This window comes from Vulpes vulpes, unplaced genomic scaffold (assembly GCF_048418805.1).
Source record: "Vulpes vulpes isolate BD-2025 unplaced genomic scaffold, VulVul3 u000000697, whole genome shotgun sequence".
Classification (NCBI taxonomy): Eukaryota; Metazoa; Chordata; class Mammalia; order Carnivora; family Canidae; genus Vulpes; species Vulpes vulpes.
Window position 1 is genome coordinate 54,175 of NW_027325814.1, and position 17,666 is coordinate 71,840.

The window sequence follows — 17,666 nt, forward strand, 5'->3', positions numbered from 1 at the left end:
CCGCCTTCGCTCGGGGCATGATCCTGGAGTCCTACTTGGGGGTGGGGGGTCTCCCTCTCCCTCAAAAATAAATAAAAGTATTTTTTAACAAACACACACACACACCATGCTTAGTTAGGAGGTGAAGGCTGGGCCACCTCCTCCAAGGAAGTCGAAGGAGGTGACGCCACCTCTGCTCTCAAGGAGTCTGCACTTTTGCTGAGGAAATGCCACCAGAGGAGTCGTTTGGAGAACAGGCTATGCCAGGAAACGGTGATAAAGGCAATCACTACTCTAGGAGATGAGGAAGGAGAGAAAAGCATCGGGAAGAGCAGAGGATCCCGGGGTGGCTCAGTGGCTTAGCGCCTGCTTTAGGCCCAGGGTGTGCTCCTGGAGACCCGGGATCGAGTCCTCCATGGGGCTCCCTATATGGGGCCTGCTTCCCCCTCTGCCTGGGTCGGTCGGTCTCTCTCTCTCTCTCTCTCTAAAATCTTAAGAAAGAATCAGGAAGAGCTAGCCCAGGAAGGCCACTATGGATTGGCTACTGTGCAATCCTCACAACTAGTTGTTGTGATACAAGGGGAGACGGTGTGATACTCTTTTTTATAGATGAGATCGGATGCAACGTTGAGGTGCCCGCGTGCACCCAAAGCAAGGGAGGGGACTGGCTCAATGCATCGCACTGGGCTGCGGGGCTTCGTTCCTGTTCTCCAGAGAAATGTCGGTTTCTTCAGAGCTCCCGCCTCGCCCTGCTGGTCTCCCTGCTGCAGCCCTGGCCGGCCGCCCGCCCTAGCTCCCCCAGATCCCCAGCCAACTCTGTTCCTCCGCTGTTCCCTCGGGCCTGCCTGCAGACACGGTTCCTGGGCTCTAGTCCAGAGAGGAACCGGGGTCTCTTCCTTCTGCCGGAGAAGCCCAACAGCTTCGGTGAACGTGCGCGCCCCGGGAGCAAGCCAGACCTGATCCCCCGCAGCATGTTCAACCTATTGGTTGTGGACTGACCTCCAGGCCCCGGGTTCCAGCGATAAACCCGAAGAAACCGAGGCCCGGGAAGAGGACCCCGGAGCCAGAAGCCAAGCACCTGGGGAGCATCGGCCACGGGGCCCGGGGCCCGCCCCACCTCCGGGCTCCCCCCCCCTCCCCCCGGCAGCTGGGGTCTGCGGCTCCCGCCTGAGGGCAGACCTCGGCCCTGTCCCTGCGGGGGCCACCCGGCCGCCCCGCGCCCCTGTCCCCTCGGCCTCCCTAGCTCCGAGGCTTCCTTTTGTCTCCAGGCTCCGCAGCGCTGCCCCCATCCGCTCGGGCGCCTCGGGCCTTCGTGCCCCGTGTCCCTCCTGCCCCCAGGCCCCTCCTTCCACCCCGGCCCCAGAGCTCCCCCGAGCCCGGCCCCTGCTGCCCTCCGGGGCGCCGGTGGACGTTTCCCTTGGGCCCCCTGCCCGGTGCTCGCTCCCTGCCCTCGAGTCTCTGCCCCCCCCCACCCCCGGCTCCGCCTCCCCCTCCCTCCCGGCTGCGGCCTCAGGGCGAGGCCCCCTCCCGGCGCCAAGGTCTCCCTGTAGGTTTCGGCCGCGGGACTCCGGGCTTTGTCCCCCGCGCCCGCAGCCCGCAGCCCGAGCTCTCGGGCTCGGCTCCGCGCCGGGGTCCCCGCCTCGCGAGTGGCCGGCGGCGGCTCCGCGCGGTCTGTCTCTGCGCCCCGGGCCGCCCCCGCCCCGCCCCGCGTCCCGCCGCTCACACCCGCGTCCTGGCTGCCGGGCCCCGTGCCTCCCCGTCTCCTCCCACCGGCGCCCCCGCATCCCCCTTTGTCTCTGCCTCCTCGCCCCCCTCTTCACCTACCTGGGCGCCTGCTCTGTGTCCTGCCCTCTGGGCCCGGCGCCCCCGGCGCCCCCCGGCGCGCCCCGGCGCCCCCTCCTGCCCTCACCCCGTCCCTCTCGGGGCCCGCGCTCCCGCGCTCCCGCGCTCCCGCCCTCCTCCCTCGCTTCCTCCGCTCTCTCCGGCTCCCTCTCTCGCCTCGGATGACAGCGCTGCCTCTTTTGTTGGCTCTGCAGCCAATCGCGGCCGCTGACGACACGGGGGCCGGGGCTATAAAGGGCCTGGCCCGGGCTCGGGCCCCCCCAGCCGCCCGCCCCGGCCGCCCGCCCGCCCCGCCCGCGCGCCCGCCGCCCCCGGCCCCCCCGGCCCCCCCTCGGCCGGGCCGCCCCAGTCCCGCGCCGCCCGGACCCCCGCCTCCTCCCTCCCCGCTCCCCGCCCCCTCCCCGCGGGACTCCGGCGTCCCCGCCCCCCAGTCCTCCCTCCCCTCCCCTCCAGCATGGTGCTCGCGGCCCCGCTGCTGCTGGGCTTCCTGCTCCTCGCCCTGGAGCTGCGGCCCCGGGGGGAGGCGGCCGAGGGCCCCGCGGCGGCGGCGGCGGCGGCGGCGGCGGCGGCGGCGGGGGCCGGGGGGGAGCGCTCGAGCCGGCCGGCCCCGTCCGCGGCGCCGGAGCCCGACGGCTGCCCCGTGTGCGTGTGGCGGCAGCACAGCCGCGAGCTGCGCCTGGAGAGCATCAAGTCGCAGATCCTGAGCAAACTGCGGCTCAAGGAGGCGCCCAACATCAGCCGCGAGGTGGTGAAGCAGCTGCTGCCCAAGGCGCCGCCGCTGCAGCAGATCCTGGACCTGCACGACTTCCAGGGCGACGCGCTGCAGCCCGAGGACTTCCTGGAGGAGGACGAGTACCACGCCACCACCGAGACTGTCATCAGCATGGCCCAGGAGAGTAAGTGGGCGGCGGGCGCGAGCGGTGGGCTGCGGGCGCGGGCGCCGGGAAGGAGCGGCTCGGCTCCGACGCGGGCGCTCCGGCCGCTCCGGCTGCCCCGGCCGCTCCGGCTGCTCCGGCCCGGAGGCCCTTCCTGCGCAAACTTGACGGGCTGCGGGCGGGGGCTGCTCCACCGAAGTTTTTCGAGCGGCGGAGACGGGCTGCGGAGTCCCGTGCACACTCGGTTCCCGGAGGCGGGAGGGCGGGCCCCGGGGGCCGCGAGACGCCGCCTGCAGCCCGGGTGCGCAAGGAAGCCGCGGGGCTCCGGGGAGCCTGGGGGAGCTGCAGCCCTGCAGGGCCGCGGTGCCGACGCGGGCGAACAGAGTCGGGCCGCCCCGGGACCCCCACGGCCTTGGCGCCGACGCTCCCCCCGCTCCAGCGCCGGCCCCGCAGCGCGCCCCCGGGCCGCAGAGAACTGAGCGCCCCTCTCCCGCCGGCTGGAACGAGGTCCCCGACCCCGTGCCTCTCCCGGCGGCCCAGCGGGCACCCATTTCACCCAGAGCCCTTCTGACACCCGGTCCCCCAAAGGGCTGGGAAGCCGTGCCCTCTCGCTCCTGACCGAGCTCAGAGAACTAACTCCGTCCCATCGCGCTGGGGCTGAGGGCACCCGCCTGGCTATTCAGAGCTTATCCTTCCTTTCCTGTCCCCCCGCCCCTACTCAGAACTGGACTTGAGGAGACACAGGGAGACCTAGGGAGAAAAAGAAAGAAATAGATAAGGAGGGACGGGGAACCCAGGCATTCAAGCCCCCGGCCAAACGGAAGATGAACATGTTAATAGACTTGAGCCGCTTTGAAATTTTATGGCCTGGAAAATCCAGGCCACCCCACCCCACCCCACCCCCAGCTCTCCCTAGGGTCAGATGACTCCCTTCCCCCTCCCCCACTGAGGTCCCTTCACCCCTTCTCCACTCCAACTCCAGGAAACCAGGCCCTCTCTTATTCCCTGGTGGTTTGGCAAAGTCGCCCCCCCCCCGTTCCGTTTTATGGCTCTGAACAGAAGGGGGGGCTGGTTTATTGGCAGATAGGTCATAAAAAGCTGGGGGCGAGGTGGACTCCTAGTGGCTGACCCCCGTGGGAGAGGCACGGGAACCCAGGTGTGCGTCTCGGAGGCCGAGTGCCTCATAGGGCCACCAGCTTTTCTGCAGACCCTAACTCCACAATACTTGGCCAGGGTTAGGAAGAAAAGAGAACCCAAAGGGCTGGGAAACTTGCTGAGGGTGCTGGCGGCGCTGACAGTGGTGGTGAAAGCCTGGGATCCATCTGGGTCCCTCTGTCTCCCTTGTGTTCCTTAGGTTTCCGCCTTAGAGGGGCTAGGGTCAGTCTAAAATTGACTGAGGCCTGGGTGGGGGTGGGGATCCTACAAAACAGTTGTAGAGGAATCCTGAAGAAGAGTTTGCTGGAAGAAGAGGAAGGGCCGGAGGAAAAAGCTAGTCTGGTGGGTGTGGGACCGAGTGTGAGGAGTTCAGGCCGGGTGCTGTCGGTGTGGACTTGCCCTCCGCATCCCTCAGCCGCGGCCGGGCAGGCTCAGCCTCCCAGGGAGGGCGCAGGAAGTGCGTGCAGGCTGCGTGCTGGGACCCGGCGGTGCGGGTTAGGCTGGGGGGGCGGGAAGGGCTCCAGGGGGTGGGGTTCCTCGCGAACCTCCGCCCTCAGTCCTCTCGGGGACTTGGAGAACTGGGGAACTGGGTCTCCAGCCAGGTATTGTACGTCCCCTTTAAGAGCCAAGCCGAGCTCTTTTGAGAGGGAGGGGGAGCGGAGGGGAAGGGAGGGAGAGAGGGGAAAAGGAAAAAGAGACTTTTATAGTCTAATCCCCAGGGACCCGCTTTAATAAGAGACTTGTGCTCTGCTAATCGGGGGAGGTGTTTGTCAGCAGAGATGGCCTCCGCTCCCCTCCCCCTCCTCCCTTCCCCCCGCACGCAGCCCTGGACCCCAGCCCCCACCTCCCCCAGGCTGCAGAGCCTGCCCTAGTTCCCTCCACCCTCTCCGGCTCTCCCACCCCAGCCTTCATCCTGGGAACCCAGCCCCCTTGCCCTTCTGGGAGCCAAGCCCAGCCCCTCAGTTTCTCTCTCCTCTCCGACACCAGGGGGCCCCTGCCCTCTCAGCCCAACCTCCTGCCCCTAGGCCTTCCAGCCTGGGTGAGGAGAAGAGTGGAAGGGGGTGGGGGGGGTGGAGGAGGAGGTGGTGGTGAGCTGGGAGGGGGTTGGGCTTTTGCTGAAAATAGTGCAATGACCTCTCTCCAGACCAGCACCGCCTACTAAACCTGACCTGCTGCCTGCCACCAAGCCGATCAATCCAACACAGATGTGGCTCCTTCCCCTCCCCTTGGGAGCTGGGCCTATGTGCGTGTTGGGGGGACTCTCTCAAGCCTCTTGTTTCCCTCTGTGGCACTACCTGCTCCTTCTTTGTTCCTCTCTCTCTATCTATCCTCTCTCTTTACCCCACCAGGCTTAGCTACCTTCCTCCTTTCACTTTGTAGCCTCCATCCACTCCTTTTGCATTGCCCCCCCTCTCCCAGTGTTCGACTCCCAAGCTTATTTCTTCTCCCCTACCAAGCTCTTCTCCTGTCCCTTCCTTCTCTCCTCCAGTTCTCTTGACCATCTCTTCCAGCCTGCCTTCATCCCTAACACTTTCTTCTCCGTTCTTATCTCCCTCATTACCTCCAGCCTCTCTCCTGTCTCTTCCCATTTCCCTCGTCTTTCTCCGTCTGTCTTGGCCCAGTCCCCTTGAGTATCAACTGTCCCCACCCTCGCTGGGAGAGAAGCCTATGGTGATTCCCTGGGTGTAGAGATGGGGGACTCTGAAGAAATCAAAGACGTAAAGGGATGAGGCTCTAGTGCCCAGACCCCTATCTCTAAACCTTGGGTCAGCGTAGGTAGGGGAGTAAGCTTAGAGCTTACAAAACTAACAATAAACCAGCATTTTTTGAGAAGCTACTACTATTTTCATTCTTTATTTAATGTTCAGCATTCCTATGAAACAAGAATTATATCTGTATATAAAAAAAAGAATTATATCTGTATCACTGAGAAGTTTGGTGGGTAAGGTCGAATACAGTCAATGAGGATTCAAGCAGTGATTGAACCCACTTTGTAGTCAAAGAACAGTGTTTTGATGCCAGGAAGAACTTCTAGGCACTTGCCTGTATATGTTAAGATTTGGAGTTTGGGAAGTTCATTTAGCATGCATTTACTAAACACTGCTTGGTACTGTGGGAGGTACTAAAGCTACAGTGGTGAGCAAAACAGTATTGACAAGTGTCCACCCTCGCGGAGATTAGTAGCTAATAGTGAAGACAGGTGGGAAAGTAAGACAACCCTATGAAATTAGGCACAGTAGCCCCACCTCACCAGCAGCTTCTCTGCCCCAGGTACTCTCCTAATCTCTGAATCTCTACTCCCTGAATCCTCCCTCCTTGTACCAGCATTGCAGCTCCAGCAGGAGGATAATTGGGAGGACTACCAGTGCCCTGGGACCTCAGAGAAGAACCAAGGGAAAGGAAGCTACCAGAGGAACTGGAATATATGAAGATCACTGAGCACTTTCCTCCTCATCACACTTGGAGGATCCTCCTTCTCCTGGGGGAGTGCCGATGGGCAACAACAGATGCTAAGTCCTCCATGATTATCCAGAACTCAAGACCTGGTGTGATGCATAAGGGCCTGGACTTCCTGATCATACTTACATAGCTCTGGAAGCTCACTCCTGACTCTTTTTCTCTCAGTCTATTTAGAGTGAGAATGGATGTTCCTGTCTGATGGAAACATGATTTAGGGCATTTCCAACTGACCTAAGAGATTAGAAAGGGGAACCAAAAGGGAGCTGAAATGGAAGCAGAGGCAGATGCTGAGAATCAGACTTTAAACCCAAGAAGGGTCAATTTCTGGTCCAGAACAAGACGTAATGGGCCAAAATGTAAGTCGGGATGTTAAACCTTTGTAAAGACTTACTGGCACTTGAGTGAGAAACCAAAGGAAGCTCAGGGGAGAAAAAAAAACATTGCATTTGATCTGATGTATTAAATATTATTTCTGAAGCTTTGGGCAATAGGAGTTAACAACAAGGAGGTAGTTTTTCTCCTTGTTTAACTTTTTTTTTTTTAAGATTTTATTTATTAATTCATGAGAGAGGCAGAGACACAGGCAGAGGGAGAAGCAGGCTGCATTCAGGGAGCCCGATGTGGGACTTGATCCTGGGTGTCCAGGATCACACCCCAGGCTAAAGGCGGCGCTAAACCGCTGAGCCACCCGGGATGCCCCCTTGTTTAACTTCCTTAAAAGTTGAGGCAGTAATGGTGTTGATGATGAGGAAGCAGCTGAGGAATCTTTTTCTCAGGTTCAAGGCGTTGGGGAGTCAGGTGCACAAGAAGTGCTTCAATCACTCCATTCTTCGGAGGGTATTATTTCTGGCAGGAATGGTGCAAGAAGCCTAGATCTGAATTCCAACCTACCTCATGGAATATATTTAGGCCCTGCTTCCCATCTGGACCCTGGTTATCCACTCTCGAGACCATTTGGTTGTGGTGGTGGCTGTGCCAGGCTCCACCTGGCCACTACACAAAACAGGACAGAAGCGGGGTGAGGCGACCTGAGAATGGCAGGTGTGATGAGGTTTAGCTTCTATGAAGAACATCAAAAGTTCAGAAAAGTTTGGAGCCCTACATGCTGGGGGAATGGAAGGCTGCAGGTAGGAGGGGGGAATCCCTAAATAACTGCAGGTTATCTGGTGGGGGGGGCTAGGTGTTAGGGCAAATGGACTAAGGAATGGATCAGATCAGATCAGAAAGGCCTGATAGACGCATCGTCCTATAGGGAAAGAGGAGGCACTGTTCTGAGTACCAGTGACACAGTAGTCATCAAGACATGAGACAAGGGCAAAGAACTGGAATACTCAGACTGAGTTGTCCAACTTGCCAGTGCCGCCCAGGGCTGCTGACACCTTCCCAAATACCTTTTGCTGATGCTGTGCCCCCTTCTCTCTTATCAGCGGACCCTGCGGTGCAGACAGACGGCAGCCCTCTCTGCTGCCATTTCCACTTCAGCCCCAAGGTGATGTTCACAAAGGTACTGAAGGCCCAGCTGTGGGTGTATCTACGGCCCGTGCCCCGCCCAGCCACAGTCTACCTGCAGATCTTGCGACTAAAACCCCTAACTGGGGAAGGGACTGCAGGGGGTGGGGGCGGAGGCCGGCGTCACATCCGTATCCGCTCACTCAAGATTGAGCTGCACTCCCGCTCAGGCCACTGGCAGAGCATTGACTTCAAGCAAGTGCTACACAGCTGGTTCCGACAGCCACAGAGCAACTGGGGCATCGAGATCAACGCCTTTGATCCCAGTGGCACGGACTTGGCTGTCACCTCCCTGGGGCCGGGAGCTGAGGGGCTGGTGAGCAGGGAGCCTGATGTGGCGGCAGATCTGTGTAACCTGGCCCTGAGGAGGTGGGATGTTGGAGAGGTAGACCAGGAATGAGAAGGGGCGGGGACCAGCATTACTTCTTGGGGGCCAGGAGCTGGTTCTAGAGGAGCAGGGTTTTTGGGGGAGGGTTGGGGGGGATGGGAGTGGCAGCTATCATTTTTCAGACAGAAGCCAGGCAACAGTTGAAAACTGGATTTGGGGTGCAGGTGTTAATGGGAGATCCAAGGAAATACAAAAATGAGCTGTTGATGAGGCCTGGGGCCAAGGGGCTGATCAGGGTCAGGTGCCAGGAGAGAATCCCAGGTGAGCTGAAGGAGAGAGAGCTAGCTTGCAAGAAAAGTAGGTAGAGGACGGGGCTGGGTATAGGAGCAGGGGAAAAGCCGAGAAGGCAACGTCTCTGTCCTGATTCCCCTGTTGAGGGGCACATGAGAAAGGAAAGGGAGGAGGCGCTCTTGAGAGCCCAATCACAGCTCTTTCTCCTCTCCCTCACCCCCAGCATCCTTTCATGGAGCTTCGGGTCCTAGAGAACACAAAACGGTCCCGGCGGAATCTGGGTCTGGACTGCGATGAGCACTCGAGTGAGTCTCGCTGCTGCCGATACCCCCTCACTGTGGACTTTGAAGCTTTTGGCTGGGACTGGATCATCGCGCCTAAACGATACAAGGCCAACTACTGCTCCGGCCAGTGCGAGTACATGTTCATGCAAAAGTATCCGCACACCCACTTGGTGCAACAGGCTAATCCAAGAGGCTCTGCTGGGCCCTGCTGTACTCCCACCAAGATGTCCCCAATCAACATGCTCTACTTCAATGACAAGCAGCAGATTATCTACGGCAAGATCCCTGGCATGGTGGTGGATCGCTGTGGCTGTTCCTAAGGTGGGGGACAGAGGATGCCTCCCCCATAGACCCTACCCCTAGACCCCCAGCCCGACCCCCTGACCCCCAGGCCCTAGAGCTCCCTCCACCTCTTCCCATGAACATCACACCTTGTTCCCTGCCCAAGCAGTGTGCAATACAACAGAGGGAGGCAGGTGGGGACTGATGGGTGAAGGGTTTGGGGAACAGGGGGAAGAGGGGGCATGGTCAGGTGGGGAGTGTTTGAGGTTTGCAGGTGAGAAGGTTTGGCAAGAAGACAGAGAGACGTAGAGACAGAGGTAGCGCAGAGGGATAGAGACAGAGGAACAAAAAGAGCAGCAGTGAGAAGGCAAAGGGAGAGAGAGGCAGAAGAGAGACCAGGCAGAGATAAACGGTGAGAAAGAGGCTGAAATGGAGTAATAAGAGAAAGCCCCACACCCAGCCTCCTTTCTTCCACTGGCGAGGTGAGGGGCTCGGTATGGTTTGGGGAGATCCCCTGACTACCATTCTCAGTAGGAGGAAATCAAAAATCCATTCTTAGCTTCTTCCCTTTCTCCCTCCACCAGTGGCCAAGGAAGGGAAATGAGGGCAGGGGCAAAAGTAAGGATTTGGGAATTTTATTTATTTATTTATTGTGACTTTTCTTTCTTTCTTTCTTTTCTTTTCTTTCTTTCTTTTCTTTTTTTTTTTTTTTTTTTTTTTTTTTTTGGTATTTGGCTTTACTGAAATAGAAGGGCCCCTGCCCACTGTGCCCCATTTCTCCTTTATTCCCCCAAACCCTGTTCTCCCTCAATACCCACCTACTTAAGCACTTGTATAAAGCCTCCAGGGTTGGGAAAGGGAGCAGAGGGCAAGAGGGCTGACACATGAGTTTCCAACCCATAATCACCCAACTTAACCTTCCTGAGCCAGATGGGTTGTACTGAATTCCAGCAGTCACAGAAACAGTATGAGGTTAGGGTTTAGGAGCTGGGGGTAGGGGGAAGGGGAGGGGAGAGCCATCAACATCCAGGATCTATATGAGAGCCACTAAACTAACCCTCAGGTCCACCCTCATAGTCCTGAGTTATTTAGCCAGAGGGTGTGGCCCACATATGCCCAAATTCCCCCCAGCCAAGAGAGAGACCAAAGAGCCTGTGGAATACCCCTACTCCCAGCCTCTATCTTCAGGTCAATAAGAGTATAGAGATCCCAGAGTCACGAGTCTGGGAAGGGTTAGGAGGGGTCAAGGAAGTAGTAAGGAGATTGAAGGTTACAGGGCATTTGAATTCAAATCACTGCTCTGGGTTAGGGAATAGAGCCAGCAGACCAAGATGGAAGGGATTCTGGAGGTGGGGGGGCATTTTAGTTCCCCCAACCCCAAAGCTCAGGGTGGAAGCGGGGAGAACAAGGGAGCAGAGTATCTATAATTATTTTTATCTTTTATTTTTGGAATCTAGCAGTACCTGGCAGCAGGGAGGGAACAAATACAGTGGGGAAGGGAAAAGCATCTGACAAGGCCAGTTAGAGCAGAGGATTGGAAGGATGGAGACTCCCTGGTTTGGAATGCTAGGAAGCAGGCAGGGACTGGTTGCCACTCCAAGTCACTAGCTGGGCCTATTCATTCCTCCCACAATCCTGACCCACCATCCTCTGGACTCACTGTGCCTCAGTTTCTTCCCCTCGATGGAATGAGAAATAGCAGCACCCGCCACAGCCAAGAGATGAATTCTGAGCACTTACCACGGGCACTTTATTGGACATAAAATACCTCTCGCTGTGGGACAGATAACCAGGGCACCAGAGTAGTGGTGAAGAGATGTGAGGCTTAGAGGAGTCACAAGCTTCAGAGTACAAGTTCCCCTCTGCCTCCCAGATGGACAGTGCCTGAAGCCAAGGAGTTGAGAAATCTCCTGATCCACACCCTATCCATACCTCACCACCAGACCTCTTGGCTCCAGACAAGAGCCTAGAGGATGTCAAGAGAGGAGGTCCAGAACCTTCAGCAAAACTGTCACTCTAAGTAGAGCCAGCAGTTATGGGTCTGATGCAAACAGTACTGAACTAAAGCCTGGAGAGCTGACCTGAAAGGCTTGTTCTTCCCAAGAGTATGACTCTCCTGTCTGGCCCAGATGGTGGAAGGGGCAAAGGTATGTGACCACCCTTGGGAAGGTGATGTTGGTGAGCTTTAGTATCTTATTCCCATTCCCATAGTGAAAAAATGAGATGCGGTATTTGGTACAGGAATGGGCAGGGGCTGTTAAGCAGTTCAACTCACCTCCCATGTAACATCTATGCTAACCCCTAGCCTCTCCTCTCTGGCCGTTCTATCCTTCTTTCTACCCCAGTCTTGGAGAACAAGATACACCTGACCCATCAACATCATTCACATTTCCTTGGTTGAAGGAGGAACAGAGAAGTGAAGAACAGAAGATGCCTCCTCCAAGATCAAATGCTCATGTCTCTTGATCTTGGCACAGGGTGGGGGTTGGGCAATAGACATCAGGTGACTTCCCTCTACAAATGCTAGAGAGCTGGAGCATTAGACTTGGAGGACACTTACAATATGCCCCTTTAACACCACCAAATAAAGACCTTTGTGGGGGGAGGGTCTTTTTCTTCTGAACATATATTATGAAGTCTCATTCCCTTGGTCCTCCTCACTCCCAAAGAGTCATGGGGTAAAGAGGTTTGGGGGCACAGTAAAGCAACCTAGTGGGGACTAGCAACCCCTTTCCCACTTTATGATGTGTGTGGACCTGGCCAGTGCCCCTCTGATCATAAGTAGTGTAATTATTATTTACTTTGTGTATTTGTTACACCACGTGTGTGATTGCCTTTGTTTGTTAAGGGTGACTGAGAAGTATGGGGGTGACAGGGGTACTGGAATGCCGGGAAAGGACTTCTTCACTGAGATCAAGGCTTCCTGGAGGGAACCATTGCAAAAAAGGCCATCAGGCAGTTTTCAAGTTATGTGACAGAGGGCAAAGATGGCCATAGGGTGCTCTGAGTTTTGGGATGGTCACATGACACAATCCAGCACTTGAACCTGAAAAAAAAAAATAAAAAAATAAAAGCAGTCAAAGAGTTTAGAATTCAGTGATGAACTCTTCTCCCTAACCAAGCGCCACATTTATACCTTGGAGACCAGGAACAAAAGAGGATCTGAGAGAGGATGAAACCTTGTGCTCAAGGAGTAGGAACATGGGGGTCTTTGGAGCAAGGAAAAAAAACCATTAGGGGCATTTGGGATGAGGGTGAGGACATACAGTCCTAAGGAGCATGGGCAGAGAATGGGAAGGGGAGGGCACCTAGAACAACTCTTCTCTGGAAAACTTGATCCAAAACAGTCCCAAAGATTACCAAAACCCTCTCACAGCCTCCACATAACAGAATATCTGAAAGTTCTCTTAAGATGACCCAGCTAATGGTCTCATTCTCCCACCAATCCCTGATCCTCAGTTTCCTTAACTAAGTTTCACCAAAATCCACAACCCAAACCAACATAGCCATTCAAGTTGTAAATGTATCAAGATGGTTAAGCACCTCAAATAGTCTTCGATTCCAGCATAAAAATGTCTCCCATGTACCTAGAACAAAAGAATCTTGGCTAACTCACATTTGAAGAAAAAAAAAAGGAAAGCTCCTGTCACATTGACCTGATCCATAATGGGGGCCAGGGCCACTGCGGAGTCAGCGTGCCACCATACTCTTCCTGCCCTGTCAGTTCTATTAGTAGACAAACTACAAGAGTGAGGTTGAGGGAGGATAAAGCGCTACATACTTTATCTTCCCAAGGAGTTGCTTTATCCACACCTACTCCTAGCTTTTGGCTTGAGCTAAAAATAGGTTTTCTCCTTCACTGCTCATTGTTTCCTATGTTGAAAGGACACCCAGAAGAGACTGCCAGATGACTTTTATCCCCAAACAACCTCCAACCCAATGCATGAGTAGCTAGCTAGCCTATACTGTTCCTTGGCCTGTTTTTTGGAGGTCAGGGCCCCAAGCTAAGAACCAGCAAGCAGTGGCATTTACAGCCTCTGATCTGTGGTGTGGCATAAGCAGGGAGGCTGATGCCCCAGGGCCACAAGGTCAGCTTTCTCGCTTGTGAGCTGGGGGCAGGGGGCACCTGGGACTCCCACCTCTTCCCACTCTTAGAATCCCTAAATGCATCTATACATGCAGTGTTCCCCCCTCCATGTTCAAATGAGTCCATTCAGTTCCTTCCCTACCCTCTAGCTGGAACCTACTCAGGGAAACCTTCCCAGGTATAAATCACCTAGTAAAATTACGAGCTCACTAAATTATTACTACGCAAACTACGGTGAGCAAATTGTGCCGACTACACAATCTATTATCAATTCTCCTTCACAGTAGGGTTGCCTGCTATTGGTACACTCTGGAAAGAGTCATGGAATGACTTCCCCAGTCTCAGAGCCAGTAGAGCTAGCATGGTAGGACAAATTACACCTAAGTAGTTACTACACAATATTCCACTCTAATCCATTCTGTTAATAGTAATCTGAGAAGTTGAAAAACTAAAAGCAGGGAAACCAAAGGACAAGAAAAGAAAAAGTTGGGATGACCCGGAGCACAAAGGGTCTGCAAAGGTGTGAAATTTGCCATTATTTTTCAATCCCTTTGAAAGGAAAAACAAGAATATGGATATACAGGAAGAAGGGGAGGTTAGATTTTAGTAGATTTCAATAATCAGAGGGAATGACATGGTCTGTCAGAGGCCCACATGGAAGAGAACAAAGAAAAAGTTATTCTCCCTTATTTAATGAAGCTCCTTCCTTCCCCCTCATGTTTCTCCTGTTAGACATGGCAATAGGACTCAACCCCAAGAAGTTCTGCTCTTATTCACATCTTCCTTCCTATAGCTCTCACCCTTACAGAAGCTTCTAGCACTATATATTCATAAATTCCCAGGAGTTGGGGTAGGGGGAAGGGCAGTTCAGAGTGATGGTAGAGAAAAAGAGAACAATCCCATGGTTCTTAGAGAACAATAAAAAGGTGCAGATTTACAGCTGAGGAAACTAGTTCCCTCCACATCTTTTATAGACTCCCTCATTAAGAGCTCCCAGGTATGCAGAGAATGTCACAGCTTCAGGACAGGAAAAAGACTAGAGTCAGCTAACTGCGTATGAATCCTAGATCAGCTAACTAGCGTGACTGGGGGATAGGAAGGAAAGGTACTTGGATCCCAGATAAAGAACTCCAAGCCTGAATTTTTTTTTTTAAAGATTTTATTTATTCATGAGAGATACAGAGAGAGAGAGAGAGAGAGAGAGAGAGAGAGAGAGAGGCAGAGACACAGGCAGAGTGTCTGTGTCCCTGCAATGCAGGGAGCCCGACGTGGGACTTGATCCTCGGTCCTCAGGATCCTGCCCTGGACTGAAGGCGGCGCTAAACCTAAACCGCTGAGCCACAGGGGCTCAGGCCCAAGCCTGAATGGTTTTAAAGGGACTATTTTAAGACTGAATTAGTAAAAAAAAGACAAAGGCATCCTGAACTTTCATGCTCAAAAAGTATGTGTGGAATGACTATCATGAGACAGGAAGAGGAGGATTTGGTGGTTAGGCTTGGAGGTGAGACTTCTGGCTGACAGAACAGCTGCTGGAATGGGATGAAAAAAGTTATTTTAAAAAATCCATACAAACTGAGAAAATCAGTATCAAAGATTTGGGGAAGTAAGTTGAGTGGGGGAAAAGAATGATTAAACGTCAGGAAGAGAATCCTGGGGGGCGGGGGGGTAAGGCTCAATACCTTTCTGAAAGGTTTTAGAATATAGAGACTGAAAAAAATTTCCAAAAGATCCAGTGCTTTATTCCTTTATACCTATTTCTTACTTTTCCCATCGTTGGGTAGAAAACCCTTACTGAATCTATAATCTCTCTCAAGCTACAAAACAACTAATTTTCTGTGGTTGTTTTCAGATAGAAACACAGTAGAGAGAAAAAAGGGCCTGGAGAAAAGAAAAAGAAGGCAAAAAGAAGAGGCCAGAGGAAAGGAAATATTTAACCAGTGTTCCCTTTTGCTTACTTCCCCAGCCAGATTGGGGCAAAATTCACAATAAATTGGCAATCTCTAGATCTGCTCTCCAGGCAGTTTTCTTAAAGCATCTAAAATAAACTTAGGTCCCTGCCCTACTTAGCAACCAAAGAGACTTTGTGGAAAGAGATTGTTAGGAAGGGGATCAAACCATTACTTTTCTATTAATCACAACAATAGGCAGCTTTTAGTAGAAATGGAAATAAGGAATTACACCACAGCAACACAGGATCTGATCAAGGTATCAAAGTCTTCTGGTAAGGTGCCAGGCTCCTAAGTTCTATTCTCAAAAAAACAAAACAAAACAAAAAAAACCAACCAACCAACCAACCAAAACCAACCTCACAGAGATGTCCAAAAATAAAGATTAAGAGGAGAAACCCTACACCAACATACCCAAAAAGAAAAGTAGCACATCTCAGATCTTGGTGAAACATCAAATGCAAATAGCAATCTGCTTAGAGAGTCAAACATAAGGAGGCGGCTCAGCAAGGAAAACAGATTTTAGTAATATGTAAGAAACACTGCCACTAAAACTGTGTACTTCTCTAATAGAAGACAAACTAGCACAGGACTTGATTAGAAAGTAGAAGCCTCCAGAGGCACCTAGCTGGCTCAGTAGGAAGAGCATGCAACTTTTGATCCAATCTTGTGGTTCTGAGTTCGAGCCCCATGCTGGGTGTAGAGATTAAACAAGCGTGCGCATGGCACACACACACAACTTAAAAAAAAAAAAAAAGAAGCCTTCAGTCCACTGTTCATGTTCCCAATGATCTAGGTGACAATGCTTGACACCCCTAACATTCTGTCATGCTTTGAATACCTACACTTTCCTTCTAGCTCTGAGGGGTACTCAGCTAGAGTACCCCTGCATAAACAATAGGGTCCCATACTGGCCTTGGCTGAAACCAGACAGTATCTCACCAATTCACTCCTGAAAACAGGGTCCTTCTGGACTCCATTCCATAATAGACTACCAGTCATCAGGCCTTGTATTTATATCCTTTACACCTCCTAAAACTCAGTGTTCCTCCTACTTTACTCAATGGGTCACGTCAACCTGCTGAAGCAAAAGATTCAGGGTGAAACTTGGCCTCTTTATGGAGGATAAAGAGTAAAAGGATGCCTATGAGTATGAAAGAAGGAAATAAATAGGCTTAAAGGGATAGACTCAATCCTTTTCCTTGTTATTTTCTAAAGGATAAAGGCATTATGGCTAATTCCCTGTAATATTTGTCCCTGAAGCTCCCCTTATCTGGTCTAATCTGGTTCTAAGAACTCAAAGGAGCACCTAATAAAACACATTGTTTTATTTTCTATTCGTTTTTTTATTAACAAGCAAAATAATAATTAAAAAACAACAACACAAGAACAACAACCTTAAAGTTGGAACAGCAATGAGTGAAATTGCTGCTGACGTTCCTGGATGTACCCGGGATACATGCTCTCTCACTGCGAGGCAGGACCTAGGCACATGACTGTGCATTTAGGTATATATATGACCAAAAAAAGTCAGAGAGATGGAAACCACTGGAGAATAGAAAGCATTAAGAGCTTTTCATCAGGCAATCCCAAAACGCTCTGCCCTTTTCCTCTTCTTTGCCTGTGAGAAAGAAGAAAGAAAAAAATTAGATTGCTAGACAACAGTGGCCTAGGTTCCTGACTGCTTTAATTCAAACTCACATGAACTATCACAAGGTCCAAGAAGGAGGAGGGACCCAGGCTTAAGCTTGGCAGCCAGAGATTCCATTCCTTTTTTTTTTTTTTTTTTTAATTTTTTATTTATTTATGATAGGAACACAGTGAGAGAGAGAGAGAGGCAGAGACACAGGCAGAGGGAGAAGCAGGCTCCATGCACCGGGAGCCTGACATGGGATTCGATCCCGGATCTCCAGGATCGCGCCCTGGGCCAAAGGCAGGCGCCAAACCGCTGCGCCACCCAGGGATCTCAGAGATTCCATTCCTGAACCTCTCTAGTTATCCAGTTAGAGCTGGAGAGTTTTGGTGGGAAAGGAAGGGAGAAGACTATGGGTAGTAAGGGTTGGGGTAGAGGAGGAAGAGAATAGTGGTAGAAAATGGAAAACTCGTAAAGAAGAGAGGGCCACTCAGCCTTATAGCAAGTTAGTCTGGAAACAACGGACTCTTAACAGGCTGAGGAATCTTCTAGTCAGTGAGGAGATGGGAGATCTCAGAGGACAAAGGGTTGACCAGTGCTATTTTTTCATGGAGAAGGTGAAAGGGATGCTATTCTAGGCAGTAAGGCCCAAGCAGGAGCTATTCCCTGGGTCTCCAAACTCACAAAAAGGCATATAAATCTTCAATGCCAACAGAATAAATGGGAAGGAGGAGAGTCCCCAACATGGATCTCTTTGAGGGAGTTAGCACTAGAGAGAGACACAAAATGAGAAATGGGGGAGGAGAGAAAGACCTTTTTGTTCTGAGACTGACTCACAACACAGCACTGAGTCCTTCATCCTCACTCTAACCACTGACTCCACCAAAGAGGGGACTTTTTTTTTTTTTTTTTTAAAGAGAGAGGGGAGACGGAACGGGCAGAGGGAGAAAAAGAATCTTAAACAGGCTCTAGGCCCAGCGCAGAGCCTGAAGCAG

At 52.9% G+C, this 17,666-nt stretch overlaps 2 protein-coding genes across 5 annotated transcripts in view; one reads left to right on the forward strand and one right to left on the reverse strand.

Moving 5' to 3' along the window:
* The first annotated feature begins 2,163 nt into the window (after positions 1 to 2,163).
* On the forward strand, positions 2,164 to 12,087 carry GDF11 (growth differentiation factor 11). Of its 4 annotated transcripts, XR_011999358.1 has the most exons (5): positions 2,164 to 2,717; positions 7,739 to 8,136; positions 8,663 to 9,044; positions 9,755 to 11,152; positions 11,351 to 12,087. XR_011999358.1 is itself a non-coding variant. In XM_072746253.1 (4 exons), exons 1-3 carry the CDS (start codon positions 2,276 to 2,278, stop codon positions 9,041 to 9,043), a joined length of 1,221 nt encoding a protein of 406 aa, XP_072602354.1. In that variant the 5' UTR covers positions 2,164 to 2,275; the 3' UTR covers position 9,044; positions 9,755 to 12,087. The 4 variants fall into 4 exon arrangements, 3 of the variants coding, with proteins under 3 accessions (XP_072602354.1, XP_072602355.1, XP_025857452.2); XM_072746253.1 differs by having other exon boundaries at positions 9,755 to 12,087; XM_072746254.1 differs by lacking the exon at positions 9,755 to 11,152 and having other exon boundaries at positions 11,351 to 11,488.
* Positions 12,088 to 16,351: 4,264 nt separating this feature from the next.
* Positions 16,352 to 17,666, reverse strand: part of SARNP (SAP domain containing ribonucleoprotein) — a 50,785-nt gene continuing 49,470 nt past the window's right edge. The window contains exon 11 of the mRNA XM_026002003.2: positions 16,352 to 16,659. Coding sequence (XP_025857788.1) covers positions 16,618 to 16,659 — 42 coding nt within the window. The 3' untranslated portion in view covers positions 16,352 to 16,617. The remainder of the gene's footprint in view (positions 16,660 to 17,666) is intronic.